This window comes from Gossypium hirsutum, chromosome D02 (genome assembly GCF_007990345.1).
Source record: "Gossypium hirsutum isolate 1008001.06 chromosome D02, Gossypium_hirsutum_v2.1, whole genome shotgun sequence".
In the NCBI taxonomy this organism is placed as follows: domain Eukaryota; kingdom Viridiplantae; phylum Streptophyta; class Magnoliopsida; order Malvales; family Malvaceae; genus Gossypium; species Gossypium hirsutum.
The window spans coordinates 2,037,522-2,057,131 of NC_053438.1; the positions used below are offsets into that span (position 1 = coordinate 2,037,522).

General features: G+C 33.5%; 2 protein-coding genes across 5 annotated transcripts; one reads left to right on the forward strand and one right to left on the reverse strand.

Moving 5' to 3' along the window:
• Window positions 1-947: 947 nt before the first annotated feature.
• On the forward strand, window positions 948-5,586 carry LOC107934845 (putative NAC domain-containing protein 94). Its single transcript, XM_016867354.2, has 3 exons — window positions 948-1,185; window positions 1,441-1,703; window positions 4,992-5,586. Exons 1-3 carry the CDS (start codon window positions 966-968, stop codon window positions 5,343-5,345), a joined length of 837 nt encoding a protein of 278 aa, XP_016722843.1. The 5' UTR covers window positions 948-965; the 3' UTR covers window positions 5,346-5,586.
• A 2,391-nt stretch (window positions 5,587-7,977) lies between these two features.
• On the reverse strand, window positions 7,978-17,799 carry LOC107934846 (ATPase family AAA domain-containing protein At1g05910). Of its 4 annotated transcripts, XM_016867356.2 has the most exons (12): window positions 17,602-17,793; window positions 16,871-16,958; window positions 15,707-15,984; window positions 14,765-14,866; window positions 12,832-14,652; window positions 12,558-12,746; window positions 12,240-12,382; window positions 11,528-11,773; window positions 10,566-10,752; window positions 9,498-9,563; window positions 9,153-9,393; window positions 7,978-8,462 (listed from the first exon to the last, which is right to left on the reverse strand). In XM_016867356.2, the coding sequence occupies exons 3-12, from the start codon at window positions 15,929-15,931 to the stop codon at window positions 8,089-8,091; spliced, it is 3,594 nt and encodes a 1,197-aa protein (XP_016722845.1). In that variant the 5' UTR covers window positions 15,932-15,984; window positions 16,871-16,958; window positions 17,602-17,793; the 3' UTR covers window positions 7,978-8,088. The 4 variants fall into 4 exon arrangements, 3 of the variants coding, with proteins under 3 accessions (XP_016722845.1, XP_016722846.1, XP_016722844.1); XM_016867357.2 differs by lacking the exon at window positions 16,871-16,958 and having other exon boundaries at window positions 7,978-8,459; window positions 17,602-17,799; XM_016867355.2 differs by lacking the exon at window positions 16,871-16,958.
• Between the last annotated feature and the right edge of the window lie 1,811 nt (window positions 17,800-19,610).

The window sequence follows — 19,610 nt, forward strand, 5'->3', positions numbered from 1 at the left end:
TTATTAAAAATATTAATTCTAGTTAATTAATTTACACAACACAATTCTAATTCTATTAAAATCATGATAACTTTACCATATTAAATTTTATGTACAAACTTATTTAATTATTCGAATGAAATTTAAACTACAATGACTACATAGTTTAATTATTTAATTTATTCATCCAATTAAAAGAATTAAATTAATGTTAAGTAATCTCTTGCTTTATCGACAATATAATTTTACTACAATCTATTTATCAATAATGTTTTGTCCAGACATTCGATTTTTTTTTTTTTTTGTATCCAATCTGCTCAAAGATATAATGAACAAGTAAGGGATCGACAGCACATATATATAATTAGGGTAAAATGAACTTGTCCATGACTGAACTCCCCATATGCCCTTGTCGTATATTTGACGTAGGGTTTTTAATATTATCACTATTTTGAGTGGATTTAAGGAAAAAAGAAAGGTTTGCATTGACAAAGACATCCCCTAAAATTTCATGAATGAATGTGAATACAGCCTAAAATTTCTTCTTTTTTTTGTCATTTAAACTTGTTTTTGGCTCATAATTCGACGACTTGAGTCAACCTGTATAATATATTATTTCACAATAACATTTTCTAAATTTCACGAATAAAATTAAACCTAAAAAATATTAAAATTATATATCTTTAGAGTATAATAAATAATAATAATTAGAAAATAGTGATGAGAGAAAATATATTCAAACTTTAGTAAATGTGTAGTTACAAATATAGAATAAAATAATTTTTGTAAAAAAAAAAACAATTTTTAATAATTTAATTCACAAATAGTATCCAGGCATATTAGTCTTCTCTGATCGTGAGTCAATTTGTCTTCTTCCAGTTTTTTGCCATTTCCTTGATCTCTCTCACTCCATATATATGTATATAGAATGATACACCAATGTCATACATATCAGATATGTTTTATGATCTGATTGGTATTATTCAATGATACATTTGTCTTTTTGGTTTAGAAAAACAACAACAACAAAAAAAAAACAGGTTTCAAAAGATACGAAGATGGTTCTAACAGGCTTCAGATTTTCTCCCACAGACGAAGAGGTCATCGAAATCTTGGGCCAGAAAGTGTCTGGAAACACTTCCATGACGGCTTTCGATTTCATCATCCAAAAAGATATCTATGATTTCGAGCCGCAAGAGCTTCATGGTCCGACATCTTTCCCTCCTTTTTCTGGTTTTTCCTATGTTATCTTCATCAATTTTGCATGTCTGAAACTAGGGTTTTCGACATTAATATTTAGTACTCAAAAGCTATGAGTTTAGGTGTCGTGTGATAAGGTCATGCATGTTTCATGGAACATGCACTCATCAGATCAGACCAATAAATACATTCATATGCATTACATAAGGAAAACGTGTTGAATATATATTATATAAATTTATGTGGTTAATTTTGTTGCAGGGAGTGAAAGTACTATAGGATTAAACAAGAACGAGAGATATTACTATTGCAGAAGGGAGACTGATTCAAGAGAAGTGATGGGAAGAGGATGGTGGAAGGCTACAAGTCATCTAAAGGCTGTTTCTTCACCAAATGGAGAAGTGATGGGTTATAAAAGACCTTTAACTTTTCATAGGTTTAAAGATAATATCCAAGGAAACCGAAAGGGAGCCATCAAAACAGATTGGATAATGCATGAATACGGCCTTCAATCAATTCATACGGTTCTTTTCTTCTTCTTCTTCTTCTTCCTTATATATCTGCCTTCTAATTCGTTGCTTTCTCCTTCTTTTTTCCCTTTCTGGATTATAATACTATACGTGAACTAATTGGATTAAGTTTCCTTTCTGGGAATACATGAGCAAATGACCTCGGAATAAGAAAAGGGTTTGTAGATGCTATAATTGGTAACCCGAATTTATTAATAAGAGAAACACATTGCAAAATGTTAACCTCTTTCTTATACAAAAACTCTTAGAATAACCGGAGAAACTAAAGCCCTCCCAACCTTAAACAATCAACTCCTACACAAACAAACAAATAGCTGAAGGGCAAAACTCAATCATCACCCCTCAAAACAGCAAATACATAATCATAAGAGCGAAACATAATAGAAAAACACTTGTTACCAATCAAAAATTATTTCACCGCCAAGCTTTAAGTAACGCAAGTCTAACTCACCTCTGCTTTGGCAAGAGCATCAACCATTTCATTACCTTGCCTGAGAACAAATGCAAAGTGAACTCGTACCAATTGATTAATACTACAACCGAAACCAATGAAGAGATTCCACAAAGACCACGACCTCGAATTCCTTTCCAGCATCCACTCCAAAGCAACCCATGAAGCAGATTCAATAATAAAAGGGACTTTCAAATTCCATCCCATGCCAAAAAAAACACCTTCAAGCCAGTTTTAATAGCCATAACTTCTGTCATTTTCGGTTCTTATTAATCTTCTATATCCAACAATGGGAGATTTAAACTTATTTTTTAAGCAACAAATATTATTTAGTCAAATACATATCTAGTAACCTTTTTTTCAATATAGGAAATAGATACTAAAATTGAACATGAAATTATTACTTATAGTTGAGTTAAATATTAGGACGCCATATGATGTTCCTCCATTAATTTTATGTGAAATTTATGTTGTTAATGAGGATTTTAAGGACATTTTTTAATGTTAACGATATATTAAATGTAGTAATAATGGTATTAAATATTTCTAATGCATTAGCTATATATACATAAACCTTACGTAATACTATTCACAGTAAATAAAACCTTGCATGGATCATAATGATATAAATTTAGTTATGTTTCGACTAGTATATGTTCTAGACACTTGAAAAATATTTAAAATTTATATGTTTTATTCATTAAATAATAGACCAAATATCCTACTTGATACTAATGGGGCCCGAAAATATTCTGCCTTGCCTTTAATAGCTGGTGGAAAGATTAATTGGGTAACTAAGATTCTGTTGTCTATGGTAAAACCTTTTAATAGGTTAAAAAGAGATTCGGTTTTTGAAAATGGTATCATTTGTGTGTTATTAAGTTCTAGTTTTACCTTGTTTATTCATTTAAATACATCTTCCTGCATATTTATATTTGATGCACTGGTATATATTGTTAGTAGGAATGAAGTTAGAACATAATGGTCAAAATTGAATTACAAATTTTGAAGGGTCAAAATGTAAGTTCATTATTATATTACTTTACTTTTAGACAGATAATTTTTCTGGGTAAACTATTACTAGTAGTCGTCCAACTATTAGTATTTTTTTAAGTGATCACTCGACTGTTCAATTTTGCCTTTTCTGGTCACCAGTTGACTAAAATGTGGCAATTTTTAAAATTGGCATAATAGCTACTTTATCCCTCAACATTTACACATTATGTAATTTGGTCTCTCTTTTTTTGCAATTTTACTTTTCTTTGTGACGTTGAGGATTAATTTTAAAAGAATAAGAAAAAAATGAAAATTATTATCTTGGATTTTTTTGATGTTTTCATTTTTATATATTTTCAATCAAATTTATTTATTTATTTATTTAGGTGAAAAGGTCATAAAGAAAATCAAAATTGCAAAAAAAAATCAAATTACAATATGAGCAAATGTTGAGGGTTAGATTTTTTAGAACAAAACTAAATTGACATAATGTGTAAATGTTGAGGGTTAAAGTTCCTATTATACAAATTTTAAAAGCTGCCACCTTTAGCCTGCTCATGACCAAAAAAAAAATTTGAATAATTAGGTGATCATTTTGTAATTTTGAATAATTAGGTGATCATTCCGTTAATTTTCTTTTTTCACGAGTATCTACAGGTTCTTGATCTAAAATATAAAATTACTCATACATTAACATATATTTCAGTTTCAATTCATTTCATAGTTAATACCCTTCAATTTTTCAAATTTACACAATTACCCCAAAATTTTACAACTTTTGCAATTTAATCCCTTAACTAGTTAATCTATCAAATGAACTAGTTTTTCTCAATTAATAATTTATTTAAATATTCTAGGCTATCATACAGCCCTTGATAAAACAGAAATTTAATACCTAACCCTAATACTTTAACTTTTCACAATTTAGTCCTAAAATCAGCATTTAACAAAATCACTTTATACAAACATCATATATTAAAGCTCTAAATCCATATTTATTCATCTAAAACATCCTATATTCATCAATTTTAGCTTCCAAAATTTTCAATAAAATCAAAAACTAATGCAAGACTTAGTTGGACCTAATTGTAAAAGCCTCAAAAACATAAAAAATTATAAGAAAAGGGTAAGAATTAAACTCACTTGAAGCAAAAATATAAAAACCAGCTTAAGGAGCTCTCCTATGGCTGTTTTTGGCTGAGAATTGAAGAAGAATTTGTCTAGAAACCTTAAAATTTCAATTTGTAGTTTTAATTTTGCTTTATTTACTATTTTGCCATTAAATGTCTATTTTATTATTATTTTCACTATTTATGCCGCCTCAGTCATTTTATTTTGGCTTATTTACTCTTTAAGTCCTTCATATTTACCATTTAAGCAATTTAACCATTAATTCTTTTAATTAGCAAGTTTTGTATCTTTTTCAATTTAGTCCTTTTTAATTAATTAACTGCTGAAACGTTAAAATTTTTAACGAAACTTTCCTACTACCTTAATGACACTCCGTAAATATTTATAAAAATATTTATGGTTCGGTTTATAGAATTGAGGTCTCGATGCCTCATTTTCTAAACTACTTGACCTAATAAATTATTATAAAACACAAATTACTACTTCAAAAATCTTTCTAAAATTACATTTGACTCGTAAATATTAAATATTAAAATTTACGAGCTTACTCGTTAGATTTAGTGGTCTCGAATTACTGTTTCCGATACCATTAAAAATCAGGTTGTTACATGCCCTACCTGGCTACGCAATTGTACATCAAACATTAACCCTTCAAACTTCAAAGGTGAAAATCTCACTTTTTTTCTTATTGAAATTTCATGTAGGAATGGAGACTGTGTAAGATTAAGTACAAAGGGAAAGAAAAGGTTGAAGAAGACATGACACCAATGGAGAAAACATTACATAGTAATAATAAGACTCTATTAACGAGTTTCGAAGCTAAAGATGGCAGCAGCAGCAGAAGCAATTCCATAGCTCCCATGCAGTTGGAGCTTGCTTTCGAACAGCCGCCATTGACGCAGCCCATATTACCTGTAAGCACCGACATTAATTATTATTATGACAGTTATTGCTGGTCCAACTCCAACATTTATGAAGATCATCAGTTGGCTGATCAACTAGACACCCTATCAGAGCAGCCATTTTCAGACCTTTGGTCATGGGATGATTACCATTAGTTGCCCCTTTCTACTAGTAATAATAAGCACCCATGTTATATATATATCCACTTAAACCGTGTAAAAATGGACGTATGTTGTATTAGTGATCAAACTGATCATCACTCTTGCATGTACTATGATATTATATTGTTTATGAATTAGTTGAAGTTTATTTGTGAATCCAACACTCATTAAATGATTTGCACTATTTTTGCTATTCGTCTAATACATTAATCGCAATTTGTTTTTCTATTGTGTTATTTATTTGTTTTTTATCTAATGTGGTGTTTGCGTTTTTTTATAACGCGATACTTATATTAAGCAAAAGTTATACATTATCGTACTTAAAAGTAATCTGGATTTTAGAGTTGATTAAATAAAAGCTCATAATTAGTTAATAATATTAGGAATTAACTTTAATCAAACCAACCCTAAAGCTCAAAAAAATCATAGCCATCAAATTATAGTTAGTAAATTAAATACAAGATTAAACAAATTCAAATCTAATAATATTAGCAATTAAATTTTATCAAATCAACTCCAAAAACTCAAGTTAAATACTAAAAAAGTAATGTTGTTGACTTTGGGTACCAAAATATATAACTTTTGTCAAATACAGATACCACGTTAGACCAAAAAAACTTAGATACCAAAGTAAAAAATAGATATCCAATGATTAAAAAAAATTATGTACCAAATAAAGCCACATTATTAAAACTTAAATTAACTCATTTTATTTATCCAATGATTTTGTCACAAAATTACTATTTCCTTATCAAGTTAGGGATAAATATTAATTTTTTTTATGTATGTTAAAAAGGATGAAAAATTGGACGCAATGCTAATGTACGCTACACTTTCAAAAAGAATACATAATTTAAATTGTAAAGATGATATTATTAAAAGAGACAAACACAAATATTGAATTTAAACTGTAAAAAGAATATAATTTTTTTAACATTTTTTTTTTTTGGATTTGATAAGCATAAGGCTAAGACTTAATGTTTTATTTTATTTATTTATTTTCAAGTGCTTTTTTGGGTAGAATATTGTGTGGCATTTTGTTTCTAGAAATTGAAAATAAAAAAATAAAAAAAATGATAAAAGGTGGTAAATGAATTGCAATAATTGGATTGATACCAAAGAAACATTTAGGGATATGCTCTTTAAATATAACTTTTTTTAACAAAAAAATAAATATACTTATATCAAATATATATTTGTATCAAGATTTTATACTTGGTTACATACAAAGACGCATTTTAACTCATTCTTACATATATCGAGATTGTAGTCTTAGATTTGAACTAATTAGATTAAGCTTTGAGTTTTTGGTAACATTCTTTTCTAGTTATAAATGAGTGTAGGAATAAAGGATCGTAGATACTAATCTTTCAACTATGATAGTATAATTGAATCAATTAAAATAACGATGTAATTAATAAAAATATTTTTTATTTAACTTATGAGTTTCTAAAAGTTGAAATCTATTTCCAAGTTAATGTAGAATTTTGTTTTGTTAATCCGCACAATATTTGATCAAGAAATTATTATTATTGATTGATTGAATTTGTTCCCATTTGGATACTCAATTTTTAAGACAAATCACTATTATATGGGTGAATTGTTACTTTGTTAGTCATCATATATGTATATAAAATGTTGAACAGGTTTTTAAAAGATTTAGTAAGAATTAATGATGTGAGGTAGAAATAATGTCTCCACAATTTCAAAAAACGAATCAAAATCAAGTGATGAAGTGAAAGAAGCCAATGAGAAAGAGAAAAGATTAAACTTAAATTTTGTTTGTTCTATATAGTGGGGAACATCATTAAATAAATCAAGACAACATTAATTACATTTTTACAACAAATGGGAGACTTATAACATGCATCCCCACTTTTTGCTTTTTATTCCTATTTTAATTTCATCAACTTGCTCCTTCATTTACCCCCTTGAATTTGGTGCTCCAAAAGCTTCCTTATAAGTTAGGATTAAATATTTATTTTATCTTTGTTCAAATAAATTAAGAATTTCTTGGATTTGATCGGGGAAAGGTTAAATTTTATTTATTTTGGTTAAAATAGGGGCGAAGTCAGAACAATTTTTTTTAAGGGGTTGGATGAAATTTTAATTTTTTATAATTTATAATTTTATATTTTTAAAAAATTAAATTAAATTTTTATAATTTTAGAGTGGTCAAAATATAATTTTATCTTTACTAATTTGAGATCTAAATAGCCATTTCACATTTTAAAAGGACCAAGGTCCTGTCAACTCCTAAATTCGCCTCTAATTAAAATACTCTAAAAATCTCAGTACTCTTTTGAAGATTTAAAATTTAATTTTTATTTTTTATTTAAAAATACAAGTTCAATTGTTAACGTTGTTAAAATACTCTTAAAGACTCAATACCAATTGAGTTTTTTTTTTTTTCAAAGCATCACGCCAGAGCTTTAATTGTGATAATTAAAAAGTAAAGAAACACGATTCTTAAAAGTGAAAGGAACTAAATTCCTTAACATACAAATAGTGCAAAAACTTGAAATATAGTTTAACTTTTTTTTTTTTTAATCTTCAAATACTTATTCAATAGAATATGAATATATATATATAAAGAGAGAGAGAGAGAGAGAGAGAGAGAGAGAGATTGGCTTGACTCAATAATATGAATTGGAAAAAAGAAAATCCCGACTTTACAACTACCCTACTGAAAGGTTTCTTTGCTGTTTTCTTTTTTCTTTTTTTATGATAAGAGGCATTAAAGAGAAGAGAAATTAGCGTCATCCTCTGCAAATTTCAACAAAAACTCCAAAACTGAAGGTTTGGGGTCATCATCATCTCCAACCCTACTTTCAAAAATGCCTTTCATTATCCGACTGTAAAGCCTTTCCAGCTCCGGGATCCCATAGTTTCCTGTTCGCTCCACTAACAGTTTCTTCACCGATTCGGCTTGAGTTGAAATCTCACCATCCGACATTATCGTGTCCTGGGATCCATTAGCTTCTGTAGAAGTTTCTTGCTGCTTGCCATCACCCAAAGTAGGTTCATCCCTCTCACAGTTTATCTCATTTACCTCTAGGGTCTGAGATGGCTTCATTTGTACTGAATCCGAGGCCTGGGATTTGTCTTCTGCTGTGGCACGGAGTAACAGATAACTCGATAAGCGATAATGATTGAAAATACTTTTAACTAACAGTTGACAACATGTTACAGAAGATGCAAAAACTCTAGGATGATCAATGAAAACTAGGAAGCGATGGTAACCCAATCCCTTTTTGGGCAAGCATACTGCGGTTCAGTAGACAGGATTCATGGCATTATTGATTCCCATCTCATGATAGGAATACGTATTAAGACTGATAAAAGCTACAGTTTCAAAGTCAAAGACACTGAATCATTTTCAGACCATCTGCTGCTGCATGAGTTTGAAGTAGGCCCATCTGCAAGTATGATTGGTACCCTTTTATGTCCCTATTGTGTCCCTAATTCATTTTCTCTACCCCACGGTTTGGTATGTGCATTTTGATGAGTGATGAATCACATACTCATCACTTCACACAATTAGGACCGGCAGGAAATTTGAAACGATGAATTGAATTATATGCCTATCCTCATATTGGATGACAATTTTAAGACAGAAAGCACTCTCAGAATATAAACCTACGTATATGCCTATCCTCGTATTGGGTGCTAATTGAGAAAACTAAATCCAATCCTTAGTAACGGAATATGTTACAAACTAAAGCCTAAAACCTGTCTCATCATATACAGTTATACACCAAACAAGGGTCAGCTAATCTATGCATATAGATATGAAAATACCCGCAGGGGCAGTATCGGCATTCTTCTTTGGCCTTTTCAAGGCCTCGTAGCTTTGAAGATCAGCCTCTGGCTGGACATTACGGAGTCGAGCACTTGCCCGAGTTGAAGTTCCTAGCTGCACAACAGGTACCGCAGGAGGCAGCCCTAGATCATCAGGCATATGAGCTGGACCCCCTTGAGCAGCAATTTTGTCACAATAAGCAACCAATGCAGGGTCCATCTGTGACAGCATCCCATGTACCTGATAAAAAAGAAACTAAAATATTAATGAAAATTGAAAAAAATGAAAAAGGTGAGCTGAGTAATTAGAATAAAACTCTGGCATAAAAGAATGAGTGAACGTACTGCATCCCGTAATTCACAAGCTCTACTAACAATTCTAGCACCATTATAATCATCTCCATTGTAAGCCTGAAATTCAGGATAGCAAAAAATCAGGCACAGTAAGTTAGGGAACATCACAAAAAAGAAGTTAATAAAGACTATCTATTATAGAATAGTCATATATATATAGTAGGCTTTTAAATAATCAACAGTACAGTGCTAAGAATCCAAAGCATGCAATACAAAGACACAACTTATGCATGAAAAGTGTTCTGTAAAACCATAAACATTTTGCTTTCAGATGTGGAATCTCTTTCCTTGCTGCCAGCCATTCTTTCCCCATTAAGTTTCTAACAATTTGAGTATAACAATAAATTCTAAAATCCCAAAATATTCAGCCCTACCCTAGGTATCTAGATATTTAGCCTACCACAATTGCTAAGCAAGCAAATTCCCCTACTCTTCCCTACAAGCATTCCCTATGTTACCCTTTTCTAAAATACCAGTGTTCGTCACATAATTGGATATCGGTATGATCCTCCAAATATATGGAAAAACTTAGAAAAAGGATATCCATGTTGAGACACATCCATATATAATTGGACATGTCCAAATCTAACACTCAACCCCCCCACCACCCCCCCCCCCCGCGAGTTTGGGTAAAACAAAGCATTCATACACGGTATGTTTCTCTCTCCATACAATGTTCAGTAGCCAAAATAGGAGTAAACCCCTACAAGACATCAAGTAAACCATACATGAAGAGGAAATTGCACAAGTCTAACAACTAAACCAGTAAATAAAAATGAAGCACACAAAGTAACAAATAAAAATGGACCTCATTATTATAAATCTAGTTAATAGATATATTTCGAACAAATATTGAAATTTGAAAAATCCCGTTATTCAATAAAAACCTAAGATTCCGAACAACAAACCAAACTGCATACCCGATTAGTTACAGTTGCTTTTTGACAAGCGTTTGCCATCGTCGGTCTCGATGAGTGGCAAGTTACATGGTCAACCTAAGTTAAAATAATAAAACTAGAAATCAGAATAGATTGCATTTGGGATTTAACAAACCCACACCTTCGCGTTGGTTACAATCAGATCGACATCTTGCACAAAAGCAGAACAGGTAAGATATTGTCCAGAGTCAACCCGCTGCAATAAAGTAGCAACATCCATAGGATTCTGGATTATGGAGCGGTAGTTTGGCGCGTCCTCATCAGTGACTGGGTAATGAAAGGCACTAAATCTTTTATCATAGAGTATCCTGCAGCATGACCAACCATCTTCTATAAAGCTTATTAACAGTTCAATAAAGCAAAAATATCTCTATTTTATAAGCTTATAAAGATAACAACAATCAACAACAAATTAAAACCTACAAGCCATCCTAAAAGTTATAATCTTCAACATCCTGACATTTTCTCAATTATATCAACTTTGGAGATAAAGCAGGTTTAAAAAGGGGTAATGTAAGTTAATAAATAGAATCACATGAAAGAAAGAGATCTTACAACCCAAAACAAGTTCATGAGCCATTATGGAAGGATCCAACAATGATAATTCAAGGAGGCAAAACCACACTACAAGAAAACATCAGGCTTTACTACATCTCTTAAAGTTGATTTTCTCTTTTATTCTTTTCTTTTCTAATGATTATAATTTTATAATTTTTTTCACAAGCTTTTTATTTTCTAAACTATACAATTCCTCTTAAGGTCACCTGACTGAACAGTTCTATAGGAATAAACCTAATAGCCCCGGATAATTCTTTGGAAAACTTTAAGTCATCTTCCAATATTAGTTATAGTTTTTCAATTTGCAGAATTCTAACTCAGAATTAAAACTTGAGTTCCACTTCCAGCGAATATTTGTCGTAAATTACACACAAATCAATTGAAATATGCTCCACAGAACTTCCATTGCCAAGAAAAAGAAATAGCAAGGGATGAAAGGGGCAAGGAACAGTAAAGGAAAGACGCCTCAGTTAAAGATTACACTATTAAACATAATAGTTTCTGATAGGACTGCGGCAACTTTACCGGTTGCAAACATCTCTAAGGCACATGCGTAAACGGCGAATAGCATGTTGCTCAGCCTCTACTTTGGCCTTCAATTCTGAGACCTTCGGTCCACTTGCCACTTTTGGCACTTTGGGAAGTTCAGGAAGAGATTTTGGTTCCTTCGACTTTTTAGTCATTGCCTCCAACAATACTGACAATGCAGCTTCAATTAAACCGTCAAAGAACAAAGATCTATCTTCAATTGAAGGTTTGTCCAATTGATAGCTGACAATAAAAATTAAATACATCAGTATTGAACAAATTTTTAATAAATAAAAAGATAATAAATACCTAGAGCAGACTGGGTAAAAAAGGTCCGCTTCATCAATATTACCCAAATAGAAGCAAGACAAAATAGAGAAAAGGCAATACAGGAATATTATTCTATTCATACATTGAATTCCTAAAACAAAAGAAAGAAAAAAGTGTGTATCTATAATGTTTCACAAGTCATATCAGCATAAAAGAGAATGCACTTGGACTGCATCGCATTTATGGAATGCCTCAGCAAGATTGCAACTTGCAAGAAAAACCAATAATGACGTATACTGAAAACAAACTTCATGGCGATAGCAATAAACAGCTCTGATTATGAAAAATAATTGCCAAAGGTCAACATTGATATACAAATAATCACAGAACGAAAGGTAGAAATGCATAAAAGGTCATTTTAAGGATTAGACACACATACACACTACGCTGAGGAAATACTGAATAGGGATTCCCATCTAATTCAGCAAGTGAACTTGATGATGTTCCAAGTAGCAATATAGGTAGGTCTGATGGTAACTCTTCTAAAAGTGTAAGCAGAACAGCTCTTAGCTGTTCATATGCCTGCAACAACAAATTTATCAAATTTAGAAAGCAGAAGAAAATACAAAACTACACTAAAAAAACTAGACCTGAAATACACACACACACAAAAAGGATCAACTTTTAAACAAGTGCATTCATTTGAACTAAAATTTGAATCAGATTTGAACAATTACTCTATGCATGAAGCACTCACATTATCCCACCATAGATTGAACTGAGGTATATATAGTATAGAAGGTGTTGTTCTTCTTGCTTCACTAAATATATGCACCGCTGCTTCCTCTGATGTCTTTGCACTGGGATCCGAAAGAAGTGATGGAAGACCAAGAGAATGTACAGGAAATTTCTCTAACTCATGTAAAATGGCAGGTCCAAGATGATCCTGAACAACTAGATCAGTAAGTATATTCAGTTTCTGGCTCCAAAAATTACAGTTACTAAAACTCAAGAGGATGCAAAATATTTACCAAGCCAGAACCATCACCACCGCACAGTAACAGCCGAGGCCTATAAACAAGAGGAATTGCTGATCCATATGAAAGGATAGAAAGCTTGGTCAACTCAGATGACACTGTTAGGGGAGGAAATATGTCAGATATATGGTTCATGGATTTCTGGAGATGTCTCTGCAGGCATGGTGCAACTACCAAAGACAACGGTCTAGAGTGAACGATGGAACCCCTTTGAGAAGCAGGAGTAATTGTTGACATGGCCTCTATAAAGTGATATTTTTCAACCTTCACTGAGTCAACATCAATCAGATATTTGTCATCACTAGTATAAACTTGCGGGTATTTTTCACGAAAAGCATGAATGGCAGCTTCAGTGCATAAAGCCTTCAGATCAGCACCACAGTATCCCACACAACTAGCTGCAAGTTCCATTTTAAGTTCCTTAGAAGGAGGTTGCTTCCACTTCCGAGTGTGAATATCTAATATTTCAGCACGTGCTTCACAACCAGGTAATGGAAAATTGAATTCACGATCGAATCGCCCTGGGCGCCTTAGAGCTCCATCAATAGCATCAATCCTGTTAGTTGCTCCGATCAAAACAACTTGTCCACGTGAATCAAGACCATCCATGAGGGCAAGCAAAGTGGATACAATAGAATTGTGAATCTGCTCTTGTTTACTAGACCTCACAGGAGCAAGCCCATCTATCTCATCAAAAAAAATGATGGAAGGTTGATTCCTTTGTGCCTCCTCAAAAAGAAGTTTCAATTGTCTTTCAGCCTCACCAACCCACTTGCTAAGCACATCAGCACCCTTTCGCATGTAAAAACTGACTTTCTGACCAGCCTTCGAAGCAGCACTTGCTAAAGCCCTGGCAATCAATGTCTTACCAGTGCCAGGGGGACCACACAACAGGACACCCCTAGGTGGAGTGATGTGATAACTGGCAAAGAAATCTGGATACAACAAGGGAAAGAAAACCATTTCCTTCAAAGCATCAACATATTCAGAAAGCCCGCCTATTTCATCAAAGCTAACACTTTCATCAACCTGTAAGGGTTGAATATCTGCCCCGCCTTTAGAGCTTGGTCCAGCAGTTTGAATCCCAGAAGTCAATGTAGCAAATGGATCACTTTGATTACCCCAACCTGATGCAGCTACATTTAATCCCCATGCTGTTGTCCCATGCATGTCTAATCCCCCAAAAAGCCAAGGTGGTCCAGATCTGCTCCCACCTCGGCCCCAAGGAATAGCAGGACCTTGATCCAGCTCATCCACGAGAATAGAATCATCAGAATCCTCAGCTCTTGTTAGACGATGACGCTTATGAACACGTGAGCCACCCTTCCTAACATCCCTGCTGACTTTAGTCCCCATTCCTTGACGTAAAACCCTCCGTGGAGATCTAGATCTTTGCTTGCTCTCATCCATAGATAGCCTGCGTACATCAGCACGATTTCGAAGATCATATCGCCTCCTTCCTTCCTGCTCTTCTTCACCCTCTTCATCATCACCTTCATCCTCTTCTTCTTCTTCTTCTTCACCCTCAGCCTCTTCATCACCCTCATCTTCAGCATCATTTTGGTCGTCATCTGCAGCCTCATCATCTAAATCATTCCCATTTTCAGTTTCATCTTCACCAACCTTCTCCTCCGAAGTACTTTGCTCATCATCATAACCCAAATTGATCTGCTTAACTGTTTTTGAACGACGAGGGCGTAGTCCTTCACGTCGAGGAGCTTCTTTAGTATCCGAGGTCTTTTTCTGCTTGGGAGATGGAGACTCATCTTGACTTACACTGTTAGCGACTCGGTTCCTCCGTGGTCGATATGGTCTCTGGGAAAAATAAACAATGAAAAGTTGAATTGGGATACACTTTCGTGATGTATGTTTCATCAAATGAGAGAAAAGTAATTAAATTCCAAAGTGTTGTATGCTTGGACAGTACCATCATGTCTTCATCCCCAGAACCAGAACTCTCAGTATAACCCGCAAGATTCACAGAAACTCTCCTCTTTCTCGATGAACGCCTAAGATTGGCTGTGCCTGACTGCAACAAGAGGATGACTAAACTTAATCAAATTCAAAATGCAAGGTATAACATAAAAAATGAGTCATTTAATCCAATTAGCTTCAAGAAAAGATGCAATTATATGAAAAGCATGCAAAGACGCAACTTATTAAAGAAAGCCTACATGAAACATGTCCTCCTATAAGAATGCCCAACATAACTGAGAAAAAAAGGAATCTACATTTTGATCTAAAAGGACACAGAAGGAATGTGTTTTGAAAATATATATAATACAGCCACAGCACAAAATAAATGTCACTATAAAAGGTATATAAAGATGTGATAAATATTAGTGCCCAGTAATCAGTTTCTTTTCTTTAACAACAGTTGGTTTTCTATTTTAATTATGGTTCATTTTGAATCAATTCAATTCTGCTTTTTAACTTTTGCTTTGCAGCAGCTTTTCAAGAAGCCATAGAAAAAATCAAGTAGCAAAAGCAGCAGACAATCAGAGCCCTAGTGCAATACTCTTTTTTTTCTGTTCAAAGAAAGGAGGACTAGCAAACTAGTCAAAGCAAACTTCTACAAAATACTCTGAGAAAGTTCACGATGAAGTAAAGCATGAATATTCCCAGGGGGGGAACTCAAACTCTTCTGGTCCTGAGTTGGTTTGCCTTGCCACTTTGGCCATCAAGTCAGCAACAGTATTAGCTTCTCTACTGATGTGCAATACATTTAAAATACTACTATAGTCACAAAGGAGTTATGTTTCTAAGTTATCTACAACCTAAAAAATGAATAGGAAAAGCTAAAACATTTATCACAACCACTTAAAGACTCAGCATGGTATATACAGTCAAACAAGAGTGTGCAACTTACACTGCCGTTTGAAGTACGCACAGGCCGATCCCCCGAGCGCAACATTTTGGCAATGCGAGAAGCTGCTGTCCTTGTCTTTGTCCTGCTCTTCTTATTTCGAATGATGGTAGGAGTGTAATACAAATATGGTCTGCCATATACTTTCGGCCTTCTTCTAAGCCTATCACTTGAGCGCAGAGGCCTAGTAACTGGCCTATCTGCCTGACCAGACCTCTTTGGATACATAGACAAATACTAGCTTTGCAGATTATATTCTTCCATAAACTCCGTACGTACACCTTAAAGATGAGTAGTAATAATAATAAGCAGAGGTTCCAAATTGTTTTACCTAAACTTCCTTACATGAATGACTTTTCAATTCTCTTACAAATATGCCACAGTTAATGGTACATGATTCTGGACGATTATAACAAATCTCAATTAAACATAAGCAATTTTGAAGCCACTAACCACACAGAAACAAGAAGCTTTTTCACACAGTAGAGTACAATAACAGAACATTCTAAAAAATAAAGATATACCCTCTTCAAGCTAAAAACAAGAAAAAATGCACGATATGGACCAGCTTATCTTTCCATTTTTGTACAACATTCATTTGAAGTTCTCAATGACATGTTTATCAAGTACGCATATTAATAACACAAACACCTGATAGTTGTTGAAGATTAAGAGAGACTCTTAAGATGCCATAATAACAGAGTAACTAAAAAATTCAATGAAATTATCAGTGAACATCTTTGTTTTACTGTGTTAAGAAAGACATCCGAAGGTATATGAAAGAGACCACAGGACATCATCCCTGTTAGTAGCTACACATTTCCACTGATGTAGAGTTTGAGGTCAATGATGCTAACTGGTTGCAAAGAAACTAATTCAACAAGGAAATGAAGATTAGAGAAGGAACAGTGCGAGTCAGACAGTGCTATGACCCATGCATGCTTTCATAAGGGAGTGATTAGTACTTGGTAAAAAACAGGAAAACAGGCAGGGCAGGGGAATGAGATAGGCTTGAAAAATTGATAGAGAAGTATAACATGCCTCATTTGTTACTTTCTAATCATATTTGCCAAGAACATTTAATAACTCTATTCTTCAAAAAACATTTGACATCTAAACATACAGCACGCGTGTTTGAGCAAAGCACGTGCAACTTTTCCTCCATACCAAAGATGAGCACAGGCGTAATTTTAGAATGATGACAAATGTCCCCAACCTTCAAGAACATTTTGAAAAACCCCAAGCTCCAGTCAACCTAATAAAATCCAGTTTTTAAAGATGCCCCATCAATGTAATCAACAGCTAAGGTACTTAGAATATATTAAATCAATAACAGTTCAATGCTTGTTCCTAAGTCAATTAAATTATAAACTTTCCCCAAAATAAAATCTTCAGTGTTCACTTCTCCCTCGTGCATGCATGGGGAGAAAAGCTCAAAACAAATCCTAGAAAAATACAGAAATCCTTATCCTTCATTATTGCAATTTGAAATTAAATATCAGCAAAAGGATGAAAGGATTAAATAAATAAATAAATAAGCAAATATTCCAGTTAATTCCAATTAGTCAAGCTCCTCCTCCGAAAATAATCACATTGAACAGAAAAATCTAACAATTAATCACCAACAAAATAATGCAGCAGTACATGCACATGCAGTTGCAAATATATATATAAAACAGAGCTGCGAGGAACAGAGAGAAAAGAAGCTAGTAAATGCAAAATCCTATACAAAATTAAATTCTAAGTAAATCAAATAAATACAACATAAAATCTTCAATTTTACTAAACAAAACAATATACTCTGACTGTTTTTTTCTTTGAAATTAAACATAAAAATACTATAGTTTTGAACAACGGAGAGAAAAATTAAAGTAAAGCCTGAGAATTTCTTTTGATACCTAATCGGAGAACTAGCTGCCTTAGATGAGAAAACACGAGAAAGTGAGCGAAAGTGCGAGAAAGTGAGGGAAAGTGCGAGAAAGTGAAAACCTCGAGCTTTGAGAGAGAGCTCTAAGTTATTTTATAAACCAAAAAAACCTAGAAAGGGAGAGAGGGGCAAAGCGAAACGAGTTCTATCTGAGTTATTTGACTCACTGAGTCCACCACCCGACCCACGAGTACTTTTTTAATTTTCCCTATTTTCTAGAAGGGGACCCATTAAAAAAGTGGGCCCCACTTTGAAACTTTCCGAATGCAAACTGTCGTGAATGTGTAACGAATTAAAAGTCAAAGAACCAATCCGCGTAAGCAAAACATTTATTTTTTAAATAAATTCGGCAAATAATTTCATCTCGAATTTGGGTAAATTATATATAAAAAACCCATTTTTTAAAAATTTATCGAAATAGGCTCGGTAAATAATTATTTACCAGAATGGCCCTATTTTCTTGAAAGCCCGTCCACGTCAGCGCGATGTCAGGGGACGTGGCAAGAAAACGAGTCTCCGAGGAAGCGTTTTGCCTACATAGACAGAAATCGTTCCTTCAAGGGCACTTTAAGTTCAAGTAGGCAAAACGCTTCATCAGGGACGCGTTTTGCCCGTGTCTCCTGCTGTAGGGTTTTTGGGTTATTGGTTTAGGGTTAAGGTTAGGGTTTTAGAGAAAAAATTAAATAAATAATGGATTAGGGATTAAGGTTTGTCAATTAAATTAATTATAAATTTTTCAAAATTGGATTAGTTTTCGTGTTTCTTATTTTTTAAGAAAAAATCAATTAAATTAGGGTTTAGGGTTACTTGAGTAACTTAATTAAAAAAATTTAAAAATGAGATTAGGGTTTAGAGGTAAAGGTTTTTAAGGAAAAATTAAATAAATTAAGGTTCAGGGTTACTTGAAGTTATTGTAAAGAACTTTGTATTATTTATATTTTTTTAAATCGAAAATTGGTACAAATATTCAGAATATTGACTTATTTAAAAGAAAATCTATTTTATTAAAAATATTAAAGTAAATTACAATTACTTTATTCAACATATTGTCTTATTTAAAAGAATTTCTATTATATTAAAAATGTAAAAGTAAATTTCTATTTTAGTACATGAAATAATATAGAAGAGTTTCTATTTTATTACATCAAATAATATCAAATTATTCAAAATGTTTGTACAAATATATCAAAATAAAAAATCAATCTCCGTGCCCTCCGGATTCAGTGCCACATGACCACCGTTGACGGTTACGCGCTGGATTCCTCATTTGTCTAACTTCCGGCGGGTATTCTGGTTCCTCCTGCGGGGGTTGTCGGTGTTGGGACGATGAGCCACCTTGATAGAATAGTGACTGTGGAGGTGTTTGCATTACCAACGGCGAAGTTATTTGAAACCCATACAGTGACGGGGATTGGTAAAAAGAAGAGCTCCCCGATGACACCTCTTGCGATCCCTCGTGCGACGCTGGCCTATACATCGGTGGTCCACTCGGCGTAACGAAAAATGGAGATAAATCGGACCATAGACTCTAACCTGCCATAGGACTCGAAAAAGGAAACATATAAGAGTTAGGATACATAAAAAGGCTAGGATACACACCTTGCATCATCTGAAAAGGTTGTGTCGTGGGTATCGTCGATTGAATTGCTGGGTCGGGTGACTGTGTCGGTGCTCTCGCTGGGCCTGGTGATTGAATGGCCGCTGATGATGAGCCGGGTGAATGTCTGGGCCTCGTTGATGGCCTGTATCATCGTCTCTTTGTCTTGGATTTAAAGGGCCACATCGTTCCCTTTGGACATGTAATTGTCGCTGCCTCTCCTCTGTCGATAGTAAATACGGCTTGTCATGGATCCTAAATCATGGCATGTATTCCGGCACGCACGCTAGCTCAGGAACGATGATCGGTTCCCGATTAGGTATATAATCATACCGATCTTCCTACATTTGGATGTAGTATGACCAGAATCTCGGCCAATCCGT